The following is a 17,491-nucleotide window of genomic DNA, read 5'->3' on the forward strand; positions in this document are numbered from 1 at the left end:
GCCCCCATTATTTAGTTTAAAGCCCTCTCTACTGCCCTAGTTATACGATTCGCCAGATCACTGGCCCCAGCACGGTTCAGATGAAGCCTGTCCCAACGGTACACCTCCCACTTTCCCCAGTACTGGTGCCAGTGCCCCATGAATTGAAACCCCATTTCTCCCACACCAATCTTTGAGTCATGAATTTAACACTCTAATCTTATTTATGCCAATTTGCTCGTGGCTCAGGTAATAATCCAGAGATTTACCTTTTGAGGTTCTGCTTTTTAATTTAGCCCCTAGCTGCTCATACTCCCTCGTCCTACCCAAGTCATTGGTACCTACATGGACCACAACATCTGGATACTCCCCCTCCCACTGCAAGTTCCTCTCCAGCCCAGAGCAGATGTCCCGCACCCTGGCACCGGGCAGGCAACACAGCCTTCTGGACTCTCGTTCTCGGCTGCAGAGAACTGTGTCTATCCCCTGACTATACTGTCCCCTACAACCACTACATTCCTCCTAACTCCCCCCGCTTGAATGGCTTCTTGTACCATGGTGCCACGGTCGGTTTGCTCATCCAACCTGCAGCCCCCGCTTTCGTCCACACAGGCTGCAAGCACCTCAAACCTGTTGGACAATTGCAAAGGCTGAGGCTCCTCCACTTCCACCTTCTCGACCCCCTTACCTGCCTCGCTCGCAGTCACACTCTCTTGTCCCTGATCACTGACCAGTTTAGACGACCTTATCCTAAGGGGTGTGACCGCCTCCTGGAACCGAATGTCCAGGTTTTTTTCCCCTCTCTAATGATGTCTGCAGCCCGACCTCCAGTTCAATGACTCTGAGCCGGAGCTCCTCAAGCTGCAGACACTTACTGCAGACGTGTTTGTCTAGGAGCTCCCACATTCTGAAGTTGCTACACATCACCTGCCCTGCCATCTTTATTATGTGTTAATTAATTTATTATTCTTAATTAAATTTATAATTTATAATTTATAAACCCTACTACTCTCAATGAGATAACCTATCCTTATCACAGGGTTGGACTACGAAGTCTGCCTTCATGGCTGTGTGAGAAAGGAAATGTGAGTGACATGGGTTAGAGAGAGTGAGAAAGTTGTTTTGAGAGAATTAAATACAGAGGGAGAGAAAGTGTCAAGACATAGAGACAGAATAAAAGATGTACAGCAAAAGCACAAAGCAAAAGAGAGATTTGCAGAAACAGAGGAAAAAGTTAGAGGCAAACAGATAAGAGAAAAAAAATGTGCAACATAGAAATAAAGGAGATAATCAATTAAAGTGTGAGACACAAGCAAAGAGACAGTTTTTTTGGGGGGAGGGGTAGAGGCACATACAATTTAAAATTTAAAAAGGACAGTGTTTGTTTATATATGTCTGTCTTATTCTACTGCAACGATGTGTTATTTTATCTCTAAATCTTCTGAAACCTAAGTAGATAATAACCCAGCGCCTGCAGATCAATTCTTTCAGTAAGGTAACAATTGGTTTGTTATGTTGCATTTATCTCTTAGGAAAAGTCATAGTGAATAATGGTTTTGCCAATGAGATAAATGTACGGCATTGAGAAAATGTTGGCAATATATAGATTATAAAGATCTGCAGAAGTGTAACATATATTGCACAGTTCCTAATTAGGTATTACATTTAAGGTGTCAACCGGTAGAACTCTTGCCTCTGAGTCAGAAGATTGTGGCTTCCACTCCAGAGACTTGAGCACATAATCTAGGCGGAGACTTCAGTGCAGCACTGAAAGAATGCTGCACTGTTGGAGGTACCGTCTTTCGGATGAGACGTTAAACTCTCTGCCCTCTTAGGAGGACATTAAAGATCCATGGCACTATTTCAAAGATGAGTTCTCCCCCGGTGTCCTGGCTAACATTTATCCTTCAACCAACATCACTAAAACAAATGGTCTGGTCATTATCACATTACTGTTTGTGGGACCTTGCTGTGCGCAAATTGGCTGCCGCATTTGCTATATTAAAACAGTGACACTTCAAAAGTACTTCATTGGCTGCAAAGCGTTTTGGGACATCCTAAGGACGTGAAAGGCCATACATAAATGCAAGTTCTTTCTTTTAGATCATGGCTGATCTATACCTCCGCTCCATTTACCAGCCTTTGTTCCTTTTCCTTTGATGCCTTTACCCAATAAAATCTATTGATCTCAGTCTTGAAAATGTTAATTGACCCAGCATCCACAGCCTTTTGGGGGGAAGAGTTCCAGATTTCCACTACCCACTGTCTGAAAAAGTGCTTCCTGATTTCACTGCTAAATGGCTTAGCTCTAATTTTAAGATTGTGACCTATTGTTCTGGACTCCCCCACCAGAAGAAATAGTTTCTCTGTATCTACCCTACCGAATCCCTTTATCATTTCATACACCTGTCTAAACTCAAGGGAATACAAAGAGAGTTTAATGCATCCTGTTCTCATAATTCAACCCTTTAAGCCCTGGTATCATTCTGGTGAATCTGCACTGCAAGGCCAATATATCTTTCCTGAGGTGCAGTGCCCAAAACTGAATGCAGTACTCCAGATGGGGCCTGAGCAAGGCTCCGTAGAACTGCAGCATCAATACCTCATTTTTGAATTCTGACCCTCTTGGGATAAAGGCCAACATTCCATTAGCTTAGTGGTTTGTGTACCTGGACACCGATGTCCTTATGCTTCTCCACAGCTCCTAGTCTCTCCCCATTATGAAAATATTCTAATTTGTCTTTCTCAGATCCAAAGTGGATGACCTAACACTTTGCTACATTGAACTCCATCAGCCACAGTTTTGCCACTCATTTAGTCTGTCTCTGTCCCTTTGTAGCTTCCTGCTCCCACCTACACAACTAGCCTCCTGAGTTCCATTCTACACAAACTCCAACTTGTGCAAGCTCCAGTCCGGCACTAAGTCCCTTTTGCCCATCACTCCTGTCCTATACTGGCTCCTGATAGCCCAAACAGCAAATTCAAAATCCTTGTCCTTGTTTACAAATCCCTCCATGTCCTTGTCCTTGCTCTTGCCATCTCTGTAAACTCCTCCAATCCCTAGCGTAAGGTCTTCTGACTGGTCTCTCTACATACCCCCCCCCCCCCCCACCACCACCACCCTCTTTCCTGATACTTTTACTAAGTGACAATTTTTAGCCTTTACTTCCTATGCTTTGGAACTCCCTCTTTAAACCTTGCTGCTTCTCTCTCCACCTTTTAAAAGCCTCCGCCCCAAAATGATCTATTCGACTGTACGTTCGGCCATCTACTGCAATTTTCATTTGTTCGATATGTTCTCATTTATGTGAAGCAACTTGAGATGTTCCGTTATGTTAATTGCACTATACAAATTCAAATACTTATTGTAAAATAGTGCACAGAGAAATTTCATACCAACATGGGAGTGTGTTTGTTACAAAAGTCGCTGAGAGCATAGTAAACGCTATTATTGTAATTATAATATACAATTGCAACAGGAATTTGATACAGTCCCTCTCCATTATATTTAGAAACATTCATTACCTCCCCATTATATGTAATAACATAATGTAATATTTATTAAGCCTCTGAGCAGAAATGCTTGATATGTCTCATCCACAGTTTAATTCTTCTCTGCTTGGTTAGTCAGTTTGTATGGGATCAGATGCATCTGGAGGCCTGCTCCTGACAGCCTTATTTTCTAACAGAGCTGAGTCAACCTCGTAAGCATATTCGTGATGCGTGTCAAATGGCCAGATACCATCTGTATTACCTGAATGACTTATCAGTTGTTGTGGCTGAGGTGGGGCGGGGGGAAAGAGGGAGGTGGAGAAAGAGTTCCACATTTCCACAACCCTTTGTGCAAAAGTGTTTCCTCATTTCATTCCTAAATGGCCTAGCTCTAATTTTAAGATTGTGACCCGTTGATCTTGATTATCCCACCAGAGGAAGTAGTTTCTTTGTATCCTTGTGATTAGATCCCCTTCAACCGTCTAAACTTAAGGAGGGAATACAAGCCAAGTTTATGAAACCTGTCCTCATAATTTAATTCTTTAAGCCCTGGTATCATTCTGGGGAATCTGCGCTGTACCCCCTCCAAGGCCAGTATATCTTTCATGAGATTCTGTGCCCAAAATTCAGCACAGTACTCCCGATGGACTCTTACCAAAGCCCTGTAGAACTGAAGAATAACTTCATCTCCTTTCTATTCCAGCCCCTTGAAGATAAAGTTCAACATTCATAGTATCATAGTAGTTATAGCACAGGAGGAGGCCATTCGGCACATCAAGCCTGTGCTGCCTCTTTGAAAGAGCTATCCAATTAATCCCATTTCCCTGCTCTTTCCCTATAGTTATTATTTTTTTCCCTTCAAGTATTTATCCAATTCCCTTTTTAAAGTTACTAGTGAATCTGCTTCCACCACCCTTTCAGGCAGTGCGTTCCAGATCATTACAACTTGCTGCATTCCATTAGCCTTTTGGATTACTTTTTGTACCTGTGCACTATCTTTTAGTGATTTGTGTACTTGGACACCCAAATCTCTTTGCTCCTCCAAAGTTCCTAATCTCTCAACATTAAAACAATATTCTGAATTTGTCTTTCTTGGAAGCAAAGAGGTTGACTTCATACTTTCCTGCTTTGAACTCCATCTGCTATAGTTTTGCCCAGTCACTTAATCTGTCTGTGTCCCTTTGTAATTTCCTGTTCCCAGACCTATTGGGGAATTTGATTCTAATGTGGTGCTGAATATGGGAAGTGTACAAATCAAATCTATTGGAATAAATACGCTCACTATTATACAATATGGTCCTGAAATTCCAATAGGAGGGCAGAGCTTCAGTTGGGTGGTTGCTGAAATTTGGGGTGGAAACTGGTTCTATGGATCTACCGAAATTCTGCTTCATGTATATGGCCAAGGAGGAGACTCGGGTGAATCTTCTGCCTGCCCACCACGTCAAGGAGAGATCCTTGGAGTCCTATTCCTGTACGCTCTTACAAGGCCTCCATGGAACTCCCATCAACTGATAGCTGAAATGAGTACTCTTGACTCCCTTGTAAAGGCCCCAGGACTTACCCATACTAAATTCCGATTGGGTGCCAGGGCTTAAGTCATGCAGATCTCATGACGGGTGCCAGAATTTAGGGTTCAGCCTGGCTCTATTGTATTTCTGCCCACTGTATACTGCCCAGGAAATTCCAGTTGGGTGGGGCGCACATGAGCCTTCTACATTTTGATTCCCTTAAGAGCTGAAGACTTAAACGTCAATATTTTTCTTTGGTGCCAGGATGGTGCCCTGGGGCTCCCCATCAGAGCTGCTGTAGGCTGCTTCAACACCCATTAGTGGATCAGGGCGGGCACCTCTGAAGCGTGCTTGCAGGCACAGATGGCCTGCCCCGACCATGTGAATGCTCCTATTCCCCGGAATTTGGGGCGGCATCTGCGGCATTCCCTTTCGGCTTATGACAGTTCGACTCTGCAGCAGTTGTAATGGTGGAGCAAACCCATTGGAATTTTGGCCCCTATATTTTTAGTTCCATCTGCATTGTTTGAATGTGCTTTCTGTCACCGGGTTGAAAGTTCAGAAACCAGCAATTTACAATTCTTGAAATCTTTTATTGTATATGTACCTTGTTTGCAAAACAGATCTACTCTTCCCACTCCCAAAGTATCTAAGTATCTGAGCCTAGCGAAGCTGATGATACTAAAGTGCTGAACATTGTAAACTTTAGGCTTTACCTTGTCTGCTGTTGTTTGTAAGCAATGTAATGTGCAGTAGAAAAGTGAAGTACTGGAAAGCCGAAAGTTTCAATGAGAGAGTACTATATAATATACATATTACTGAATATCCTAGAGTAACAAGGCAGTATAACCCCATCAAGGGATTCAGATGATCTAAACGACCATCTGAATCCTGGAAATTATACTGAAGAAGACATTTAACTAAGGTGAGTAATAAGATCTAGATGCTCTGAAACACACTTGGAAATCTATAATATTCAGTAATAAGCTGCAGTGATTTTTATTCAGTTGAATGATGCAAGAAATGCTTTCTCTTGCTCATGGGCTGTCCGTTGTTTCCTTCAAAAAAAGAAAAGGAAAATCTGTTTAAAATTAAATTTATGTCCTGGAATGTGATATTTCAAAATTTAAAAATGCAAAGATTTAATATATTCTAATTGTGCTTATGGCATGCTGTTGTCTCCCAGTTCTATGGAAACAGATATGCTGTATGTAAGGAGTGACTACACAAGGTGGCTCAATTAGAGAGATTTTATGTGTACTGTCTGTTTTGAAGTATTGCATGGGTTGCAGTAGTTGTGGTGTTATCAGTTGACCCTTCACCCTATTCTGGGGTTGATCTTGATTGATGCTGGGGTTCTGGAGGCTTCGGTATCTATCAAATTTTCTTCTCTTACCCCCACCCCCCCATATCTCCTTATACAAGGGTGGGGGAAGGTTGCTCCAAACATTGCCCCAGTCCACCTCACCTTTTCCCTCCGCATGTCATTGTTCGTGAATTTTCCTCCCCCTATCCTCTCGCAGGCATAATGTCCACCTGTTTGGCCAAAATACATGTTTCCTCCTGTTGGACTGATCCTTAAAATCTTGTAAATCCCAAGACTTGCTGTCTTAGTGAAATCTCCCTCGCCCATATCGGGTGAATAGGCCTTTTATAGTCCTCACCAGTCTCACTATCTCTTGTCCTTGCCAAACTGCATTGATCCCTGCCTCTCAGCACATCGATTTCAAAATGGTCATTAGTGTCTTGAAATTCTTCCTGGTCTTGCTCCTCTCTATCTCAGCAGTCACTTTGAACTTCACTTCCCAGTCTGTATCTTCTGCTTCTCCAGCTCTGGTTTATTGTGTGTTCCTCCCCACTTCCACTCTACTGTCAGTAACAGGTTCTTCAGCCATTTTGCCTCCACATAGTGAAACTCCATCCCTAAACCCCTTCACCTTGCTACATCTCACCCCACCTTCAAAAGCCTCCTTAAAAAGTACCTCTTCAACTGCACCTTCAACCATCTCCCCTAACCTCCCTGCTGCTCTGATCTGACTCCCAAATGTGAAGCACTTTGAGACATTTTGCTATGTTAAGGAGCTAAATAAATGTAAGATTTTTTTCTTGTATTTCATAGCTATTCCTATGTAATTCAAAGTTTTTTTAAAAATAAAAAGTTAAATACATTTTTAGTTGACTGAAAATTGTATGCAAAATAATATTTTTAATGTATATAATTACAGGTTATTTTGGTTCAAGTCAACCCAGGTGAGACATTTACCATAAGGAGAGAGGATGGGCAGCTTCAGTGCATTACAGGTAAATGATAGTTTGTGAGATTTTTTTACAGCCCCTACATAGAATTCTGTTAGGCAAGTATACTTGACTCCACTCTGTGTTCCATTAGAATAAATTATTGTACTGAGTTTTCTTGAAGATTCCTGTTCTTGTAATTGTCTAAATTTGTATCAGAGTCTGCAAGGTGTATATTCACTCAGTGTTGGGTTTTCCCTGCAGACTGCCAAAAGTATTTCCTAGCTATTTCTTTTAGACATAGTACAGTCCAAAGCCATAGAGACCAATGAACTTAACTTATTCAGGAGTCTACACCAGAGTCCCTCATCAATGATGGAGAGATATGGTTGGGCAGATTATGATTATGCTGAGACTACAAGAACTGTTGCAGTTCCAGGTCATTCTGCATTGATTCAAAAAGTTTGTATAGGATACCAGTAAAAGCTTCACAAATCAACTATTCTAGCAGTGGAACTCTCTTTTAGATGGTGTCATTACCTGGCATTCTGTCCCTTTTTAAGCAAAATTTCAAAAGTAGAGTTGACCAGGTTTGGATCAATATATAATAGAACAAAATTAAATATTTGTGGACTGCACCAGTCTATATTATCATTATCATTAGGCACTCAAGTTGAATATAGTTGATCCTTTCAGTTGCACTACATGACATATCAGAAAGAGAACATGAATGTTACATTTGCACTGAGCTTGACTAACACTGAAAGTATGCAGAAGGAAGACTGACATTTTTAAGGCTGAGTTAAAGATTGTGGTTAGGAGGTATATTCCTGAGAAAAAGTATATTGGGTACTGTGGCTGAATAAGGAGGTGAAAACAATCTAGAGGCCAAGCAGAAAAAAATCCTTTAAAAAGTATATTTTTTTAATAAGAAGTAGAGGATGGAAGGTCATAAAATCAGCTAAAGGAGATCTAAAATGGGTAGTGGACTAGGTAACAGTAAAAAGGCAAACCACAGATAGCAGCAGTAGGGACAAAATATATTCCAGATTTTTTTTAAAATAGAGTATAAAAATTGTATAGGTCCTCTCGGGAAAGTTGGGTAAAATATTATGGGTTTCAAGAAATGGAATGGTGTTGAATTAATTCTTCCCATCAGCCTTCACTAAATGACCACTGTGGATTAAGATCAGTTTCTAACATTTTACCCAAAATATGTGACTGAGATACAGGTTACTGAAATGAAAAAAAAGAAGCAATTAAATGTTCTCGGGGCTCCTGGACCACATTACGTAAACACTGGAATCCTCAATGAAATGAAAAGAGTTCAGATGATGAACATTTATAGAAGCTCCATAAATATAGGGTTGTATCTGAGGATAGAAAGGTATGAAATGTTATCCTGATATTCAAAAAAGCAGTGAGACATGAATCAGGAAATTAAAGATCAGACTGACATCTGTAGTGTGAAATGCTTGAGAATATCCTGTGGAATGTTATTGGTGTTCATCCAAAAGCATAGAGATCATAGAGTGGTCAGCATGGCTTTAGAAGCAATAGGATATGAGAATTCTTTGAGAAGGTTGGCATATATAATCATTTTTGGAAGGTATTTGATCAATTCCCCACATTTTAAAAAAGGGATAAATGGCAAATTAGCTATTTGATTGAAACTTAGTATTAAATTAAGTTGATTGAAACTTAGTTTGACAGTAGAAAGCACTGGGTGATGATTAAAAGAAAAAAAGCTCTATCTGTGGGAGACTGATTTGAATGGTGGAGTAACATGAAATTTGCAACTGATGTTAAGCAGTACGAGTCGTTGTAAGAGAGATTGGCAACATTCATAGGGATCTGGACCAATTAAGCAGATGGGCTAAGGGATGTAGGTGGATTTCAATGCAATGAACATGTGAACCGAATATATGAAACACTAATCATGATATTGCACAATACCAAGCAGTCTTCAGGTCAAGCAGGATTTTAGATGGTGCGGGATCAATGGACCAAGGTGGCAGAATTGGAAGGGAGGAGGAACAAGGGGGATGGGGAGGGATAGAATGGGGAAGGGGAATGAAAAGAGGTAGAAGAGTGGGACCGAAGCAGGTGAGGGTGGATGTGGGGCTTGCAAACTTTTAGCAGGGAAAAGATGGAAACTGTGAGCAGCTAGTAATTATTGTGCAGATATTTGATAGATGCTGTTTGTAATGTTTTCTATCCACTGCACTTCATTGCTGCTGCTGCTGCTGCTGCACTGAGCTCTAGGTAGTAGTATAAAGTTACTGAAGGAAGCAAGACACTTCCACCAGCTTTTGCTTTGCACTTTACAACTGTGGGAAATTTGCTTTTAAAAATTGAATTTTTTGATTATCAATATGAGGGATATATGTTACATGACTAGGATGTGGACCATTTTCTATTTTGGGCATCCATTCTCAATATCAAACACTGCAAAGCTTTCCCTGTTTTTCCTAAACAGTTTGCCTCACCTTTTGCCTTCGAATAGTACCCCCTACTGCAGCAATATGACTTTTTCTTCCCTGATTTCCTACTCTAACCATGCTGTAATTTCTGAGGTAAGATACCAATTTAGGGTCACAGTTTTGTGCTGTGGGACCAGGCTGGAACTGATTTGCTACTACACTTCATTGTGAGCAGACAGAGAAGAATTCCACGTCACTTGTTTGAGCTATATTCAAATCCGGGTTCCAGAGATGAAAGGACAGCCCCTAATCCACTGCACCACCCAACCCCCTCCATTTAGTGTTTTTTTAAATATAAATTCTAGTGTTACAGAAGGGCACCTTTAAATTCCTACCAACTGAGAAAAGCTGATTATCCCATTTCTGTCTGTCTTGTGTACACTCTGGCTTATCCTCTTGTCATGTACATTTCTCCCTCTCTTGCACTCTTTCCAGTTCTGTCTGGAAAGAAACCAAGAATGTTTTAAGATCATGCATCAGCTTCCACTTCAGAAATACTAAATGCGATATATTCTGTGTTCTGATGTCTTACAGTCAATTTCTTACTGTGTAGAAAGGGATTAACAGCATTTTAGCATTACAGATCAGTTTCTGTCTTAGCAAGTCAGTGATGCCCAGATAAAAAAAAAATGCATGTGTATCTGATGAGTTGCAGATGAAGACTCAGTCTAGAAGAGAGTTCCACGGACAGAAGGAGTAGTGTGTGAATGAGGGCTTGCTACTAGTATTCTATGCAGACTTTATGGAGTAAAGCGACCGAAGCAGCTATGATATTGGCATACATGGTAGCATCTCTCGTATTGATTCGGCTGCTATCTTTTAGGGTCTTGGGACTAATAGCCTTGCTGCATTCCCACCATGTTGTAAAATTTGGTTTTGCATGATATAGGCGTTGCATATTCACTCCATTTAGTTTTGGTTTAAGAGATAGATTTTTCTTTACAGCCTGCTGATTACAATGATACATCACTTAGGGAAGGGGTTGGGGATATATAGACATGTTGCAACATTGAAATCCCTAACTGGGATAAGTGGGAATGAGATTTTCTAAAGGATCTTAAGTTTTCTTTCTGCTGCACAGGTGATCTATCTCGCTTGTTCTGCCTGGCATAATTTGGATGTAACAACCAAGCCAAGGAACTGAATGTCTGTGACTGAGCACAGCTTGGTGTAAGAGTGGGTGGGCAGAATTACAATCAATCCTTTCCAACACAGTTATTGATTTGGTTTTTTCAATGCTGGAGATAACATTCTATCTGTCCAATTCTTTCTATATCTGTCCACAGACTCTAGTTGCTGCTCGTCTTTTAGATAGTGAGTTAACCATTTGGTAGATGGTCATTGTTAAAAGGAATATCACTTGATCACTTCCATCAGGTTGTTGAAGGTGAGTAGCAGAGTAGAGTCAAGAATGTTTTCCTAAGGGACTCTGCATAAATGTGATTAAATGAATATATTTTATCCTGATGTTATGGTTGTGTTCTTAGGATGTTATTTTCGATGTTATTTTCCCTTATTATTTAGAGATACACTGTGCCAAAAATGTATTTTAGTCTAAGAAGCTCAACCACTAACACCTATTGGTAAGATATCATGTGTAAGAAATAAGGCTCAAGGTTTCTTTTTCTCCTACGTTACTGCACCATAAGCCCATATTCCGGTCACATCCTTGGATATTTGTCTAAAACGTACACTCGCATATTTAATTTTGAAAGAAAAGTATTAAAAACTTGCCATGCTGTGAATGTGCTCTCAATCTAGACTGTCATCTTCATCACACTTCCAAGGCTGGTGCTGAGGCCTGATATTTCTTCATGTAGTCTCAGCTCCCAACATTGCCACTGCAAATGAAGAGCAATGGGAGATGGTGGAAGTGAAGGCTAACTGGAATAAAAATGTTGTGCTTCAGCTTCCAGCTCAGAAGATGACTGCCATGTGTAGATTTATTTTTAATTGCTTTGTTAAAGTTGTTTTGTTAATATGAGGTGTATTTTCAAGATGAATACTCTGCTTTATTTGATAGCTTCCTTTTAGGGAAGACAAAGTTTTCAGATTAAAATTTCTTCAAATCATGGGTAAAACTCACTACCTGTAATTTCTTTGTTAACGAAGTTTCATGCGTAACTGAACATTTGAATTTGTTTATATTAGTATTATAGATAGTGGAAAAATGCAAACCGTGCTCACTGTTAAGAAGTTTATTAGAATAAGGTGGGGGGACTCTTATTAGAGATTGGTCACTCCTAGATTATTTATTTGTGAGTGGTAGCTTGCTTTTCACACACAACAAAGATGAGTCATCAAAGGCATTGTTATAGTCCTGGATTTTCCAGCATGTGTGCTATTGGTCATTGCTTGATTTAGGAAGATAGGATAATTTATGAGAAAACATCCCTTATCATTTAAATTAGGGAAATGAATGCAAATGATTGATTCACAAATATTCAAAAGTTTTTTTGAATGAAAACTGTTAAACTACAAAAAAAAGATGAGAACAGTTGTATTTCTTAAAGCTAGTGGCATTCTCTGGGAAGAATGATTTGCATTTTTTTTTTTTTTTATTCGTTCACGGGATGTGGGCGTCGCTGGCGAGGCCAGCATTTATTGCCCATCCCTAATTGCCCTCGAGAAGGTGGTGGTGAACCGCTGCAGTCCGTGTGGTGACGGTTCTCCCACAGTGCTGTTAGGAAGGGAGTTCCAGGATTTTGACCCAGCGACAATGAAGGAACGGCGATATATTTCCAAGTCGGGATGGTGTGTGACTTGGAGGGGAACGTGCAGGTGGTGTTGTTCCCATGCGCCTGCTGCTCTTGTCCTTCTAGGTGGTATTGTTCCCATGCGCCTGCTGCTCTTGTCCTTCTAGGTGGTAGAGGTCGCGGGTTTGGGAGGTGCTGTCGAAGAAGCCTTGGCGAGTTGCTGCAGTGCATCCTGTGGATGGTGCACACTGCAGCCACAGTGCGCCGGTGGTGAAGGGGGTGCCAATCAAGCGGGCTGCTTTATCTTGGATGGTGTCGAGCTTCTTGAGTGTTGTTGGAGCTGCACTCATCCAGGCAAGTGGAGAGTATTCCATCACACTCCTGACTTGTGCCTTGTCGATGGTGGAAAGGCTTTGGGGAGTCAGGAGGTAAGTCACTCGCCGCAGAATACCCAGCCTCTGACCTGCTCTCGTAGCCACAGTATTTATATGGCTGGTCCAGTTCAGTTTCTGGTCAATGGTGACCCCCAGGATGTTGATGGTAGGGGATTCGGCGATGGTAATGCCGTTGAATGTCAAGGGGAGGTGGTTAGACCCTCTCTTGTTGGAGATGGTCATTGCCTGGCACTTATCTGGCGCGAATGTTACTTGCCACTTATGAGCCCAAGCCTGGATGTTGTCCAGGTCTTGCTGCATGCGGGCTCGGACTGCTTCATTATCTGAGGGGTTGCGAATGGAACTGAACACTGTGCAGTCATCAGCGAACATCCCCATTTCTGACCTTATGATGGAGGGAAGGTCATTGATGAAGCATTTCTTCTTTGTTGACTTGGACTTTTATTCATTGTGGAATCACAAATGGTAATTAGGTGACTGCTAGTTTAATTATTTTTTATTTGCCCATCTCTTTTGAGATCCGTCATTGAATAATTTTGTAGCTTTTATATATGTATTATTTACAAATAGACCAAGGGTCCTTAACTCTTAGTTCACAGTAAATTTGACACATTTTTATGGGAATAAATGATACTCTTTTGCGGATGCTGGAAATCTGAAATAAAAACCCTTATCTTTTGGTCTGATGTTTGTACACTATTTCTGAAAAACAAGATCAAAATTCAAATCATTAGTCTCATATATTGTCAGAGTCATTTTTGCCTCATTTCTGTCACTAATAAATGATAAACTGAAGTATTAGTTGCTAATCGAATAGTAAATTCATAATCTAGAGTCCAGTGAGATTATAACCCTAAGGAATAGAAGGGTATGCTGATAGGGTTAGATGAAGTAGGAGGGAGGATGCTCATGTGGAGCATCAACGCTGGCATAGTCCATTTGGGCCGAATGGCCTGTTTCTGTGCAGTAGTTTCGATGTAACTTGATGTAAATCCCATCTAAAAGTAAGTGTGGTGCATTGCTTCATCCAGGAAATAAAAATTGGTGCATTTTTGAACGCTTAGCAGAGGTTTACTGCAATATATTGGGTTCTGATTGAGATCCTTAACCTCTGGTCAATGCTGGCTCCCACTTTTAAAATTTGCATCAAATCCCATTGATCTCTCTTAATGAACAATGCCCATGATACCTGCTTGAACTGTTCTCAACATAGTTGGATTTTCAAGAGTGCGAATATGCTTCAGACACAGTAAAAGCTATGCTCATTGGAAGGCTTCCTCATCGATGATGATGTCTAAGATTAGTTCTAGGAGCAAAGACATTTCAGGTTCCAGGCCTGCCAAGAAGGGCACCTCCAGCTTCAGGTCAGATTGAGAATTGTCTGCAGACAGGGCATTCTCTGGAGTTTTCCAAGCAAGATACAGTGCTGAGCCTACTTGTACACTTGGGGGGAAGACATTGAAGTTCTCAAGTCCATATATGTCAGCTGTGCCTCAGTTGGTAGCACCCTTGCCTCTGAGTCAGAAGGTTGTGGGTTCAAGTCCCACTCCAGAGACTTGAGCACAAAATCTAGGTTGATGCTTCAGTGCAGTACTGAGGGAGCACTGCACTGTCGGAGGTGCCATCTTTTGGATGAGACGTTAAACTGAGGCCCTGTCTGCCCGCTCAGGTGGACGTAAAAGATCCTATGGCACTACTTTGAAGAAGAACAGGGGAGTTCTCCCCAGTGTCCTAGCCAATATTCATCCCTCAACCAACATCACTTTTTTAAAAAAAAACAGATTATGTGGTCATTGCTGTTTGTGGGACCTTACTGTGTGCAAATTGGCTGCCGCATTTCCTACATTATAACAGTGACAATACTTCATTGGCTGTAAAGTGCTTTGAGATGTCCTGAGGTCATGAAAGGCGCTATATAAATGCAAGTCTTTCATAGTGTTTTCTTCAGCATTGGTCACGAACTTACTCAATCTCAGTTGGCCCAATGTCAACCCAACACTGGCTTTGAGTGAGTGACTTGACCCATCAAAGTCTTTATTAGTACTTGGATGGTTTGATCATCCCAGTTGGTACTGTTTAAAGTAGTCACTTCTGGTTTGACATATTCTTTTTAACACCAATTCCCATTATTAAAAAACAGGTCAAAAGGCTCTTGACACTAAATTCTTCCACCAACATCTCTCTTGCCAAATAAAGAAAAGTACCCTCCCTCCCTTTGTGTATGTTTCAAGATTTTTTGAAGATCTCCTTTGGTGCTAAACTACTAGAGAGTGTATTTCAAAGCATGTGGCTGCCATAGCATCCATTCTGTAGCTTTATGCATTGATCAGGGGTTCATCGTTGGTGCTTTAACATTTTCAAAAGCAGTTACTATGGTAGTATTGACTGACTCATCTAGGCCAATGGCCTTTACCCTGAGCTACAAGTGGAAAATTGGATCCTCTGAAATGAAGATGAAGTCATATTATTAAAATAGACAAAGAACCTGGTCCAGATAAGTTTTATATATGAGTCTTAAAAGTATGGAGCAAAATTAATGAAGCTTTAACTGACATGTATAAGTTCACTAAATTTGGGAGAGATTCTTGCAGAATGAAAAATGAATAACATTAAACAGATTATTTTTTTTAAAAAGCCCAGGAGACATACCTGAAGACTACAGACCAGTAATTTTAACATTTGTTATAGGAAAAGTCCTTGAAATAATTTTGAGAGATCTAGTGGGTGAATACTTGAAAGACTGAAAGAACTTGCATTTATATAGTACCTTTCACATCCTCTCAGCCAATTACTTCTGAAGTGTAGCCACTGTCGTGTAGCAAACACGGCTGCCAGATGTATACAGGAAGATCCTATAACAGCAGCTAATCTGTTTTTAATGGTGTTGGTTGAGGGTTAAACTCCCCTGCTCTTCTTTGAATAATCCTCTGGGGTTTTTTACATCCACTTCAACAGACACATGGAGCCTCAGTTTAATGTCTCATCTGGAAGATGGCACCTCCAACAGCACAGCACTCCTTCAGTACTGCAGTGGAGTGTCAGTCTAAATTATGTGCTGATGCCCAGCAGTGAGGCTTAAACCCACAACCTTCTGATTCAGAGGTAAGAGTGCTACCACTGAGTCAAGCTGATACTTAGAAAAGCATAATTTTCTAAAGGGTAATGAGCTTAATGGACAATCAGCATGGCTTCAGAAGAGGGAGGCTCTGTTCAACTGATCTGGTGTCTTTCAAAGACATTGCTGACATGCTATTTCTCGTCATAGGAAGGATATCATTTGCTTTGAGAGGGTACATTGGTGGGCAAAGATTTATTATTCAGTATTTATTATGAGGGAAGGCTAAAGAACCTAGCCAGTCAAACTGACTAGGGGAAGCTTTTAGAAACAATAATCCAGGACAGGTGTGGATTAATAAAAGAAAGTCAGCACAGATTTGTTAAAGGCTGATTGTGTTTCACTGACTTGCTCGAGTTTTTTGATGAGGTAATAGGGAGGGTTGATGAGGGTGATGTGGTTGATGTGTATATGGACTTTCAAAAGGCATTTGATAAAGTGCCGCATAATAGGCTTGTCAGTAAAATTGAAGCCAATGGGAAAAAAGGGGCAGTGGCAGCATGGATACGAAATTGGCTAAGTGACGGGAAACAGAGAGTAGTGGCGACCGGTTGTTTTTCGGACTGGAGGAAGGTTCACAATGGTTTTCCCCAGGGGTCGGTACTAGGACCACTGCTTTTCTTGATATATATTAATGTCTTGGACTTGGGTGCACAGGGCACAATTTCAAAATTTGCAGATGACACAAAACTTGGAAGTGTAGTAAACAGTGAGGAGGATAGTGATTGACTTCAAAAGGACATAGACAGGCTGGTGGAATGGGTGGAAAGATGGCAGATGAAATTTAACGCAGAGAAGTGCATTTTGGCAGGAAGAACAAGGAGGGGCAATATAAACTAAATGGTACAATTCTAAAGGGGGTGCAGGAACAGAGAGACCTGGGGGTATATGTGCACAAATCTTTGAAGGTGGCAGGACAGGTTGGGAAAGTGGTTAAAAAAGCATACGGGATCCTTGGCTTTAAAAATAGAGGCATAGAGTACAAAAGCCAAGGAAGTTATGTTGAACCTTTATAAAACACTGGTTCGGCCACTATTGTGTCCAATTCTGGGCACCTCACTTTAGGAAGGATGTGAAGGCCTTAGAGGTTACAGAAAAGATTTACTAGAATGGTTCCAGGGATGAGGGACTTCAGTTACATGGATAGACTGGAGAAGCTGGGGTTGTTCTCCTTAGAGCAGAGACGGTTAAGGGGAGATTTGAAAGAAGTGTTCAAAATCATGAAGGGTTTAGATAAAGTAAATAAAGAAAAACAGTTCCCATTGGTGGGAGGGTCGAGAACCAGAGGACGCCGATTTACCGTGATTGGCAAAAGAACCAAAGGCAACATGAGGAAAAACTTTTTTACACACCAAGTAGTTATGATCTGGAATGCACTGCCTGAAAGGGTGGTGGAAGCAGATATAATCGTGGCTTTCAAAAAGTAATTAGATAAATACTTGAAGGGAAAAAATTTGAAGGGCTACATGGAAAGAGCTGGGAAATGGGACTAACTGGATTGCTCTGGATTACAAAGAGTCAGCACGGGCTCGATGGGCTGAACAGCCTCCTTTCATGCTGTGACCATTTTATGATTCTACCTCAA

General features: G+C 41.1%; 1 protein-coding gene across 1 annotated transcript in view; it reads left to right on the forward strand.

Annotated features, from left to right (window-relative positions):
- Positions 1–17,491, forward strand: part of fndc3a (fibronectin type III domain containing 3A) — a 228,175-nt gene that overhangs the window by 71,863 nt on the left and 138,821 nt on the right. Inside the window, exon 3 of the mRNA XM_067992587.1 lies at positions 7,208–7,283. Within this exon, the coding sequence (XP_067848688.1) occupies positions 7,208–7,283 (76 nt within the window). The remainder of the gene's footprint in view (positions 1–7,207; positions 7,284–17,491) is intronic.

The sequence above is a fragment of the Heptranchias perlo genome, chromosome 11, assembly GCF_035084215.1.
Source record: "Heptranchias perlo isolate sHepPer1 chromosome 11, sHepPer1.hap1, whole genome shotgun sequence".
Lineage (NCBI taxonomy): Eukaryota > Metazoa > Chordata > Chondrichthyes > Hexanchiformes > Hexanchidae > Heptranchias > Heptranchias perlo.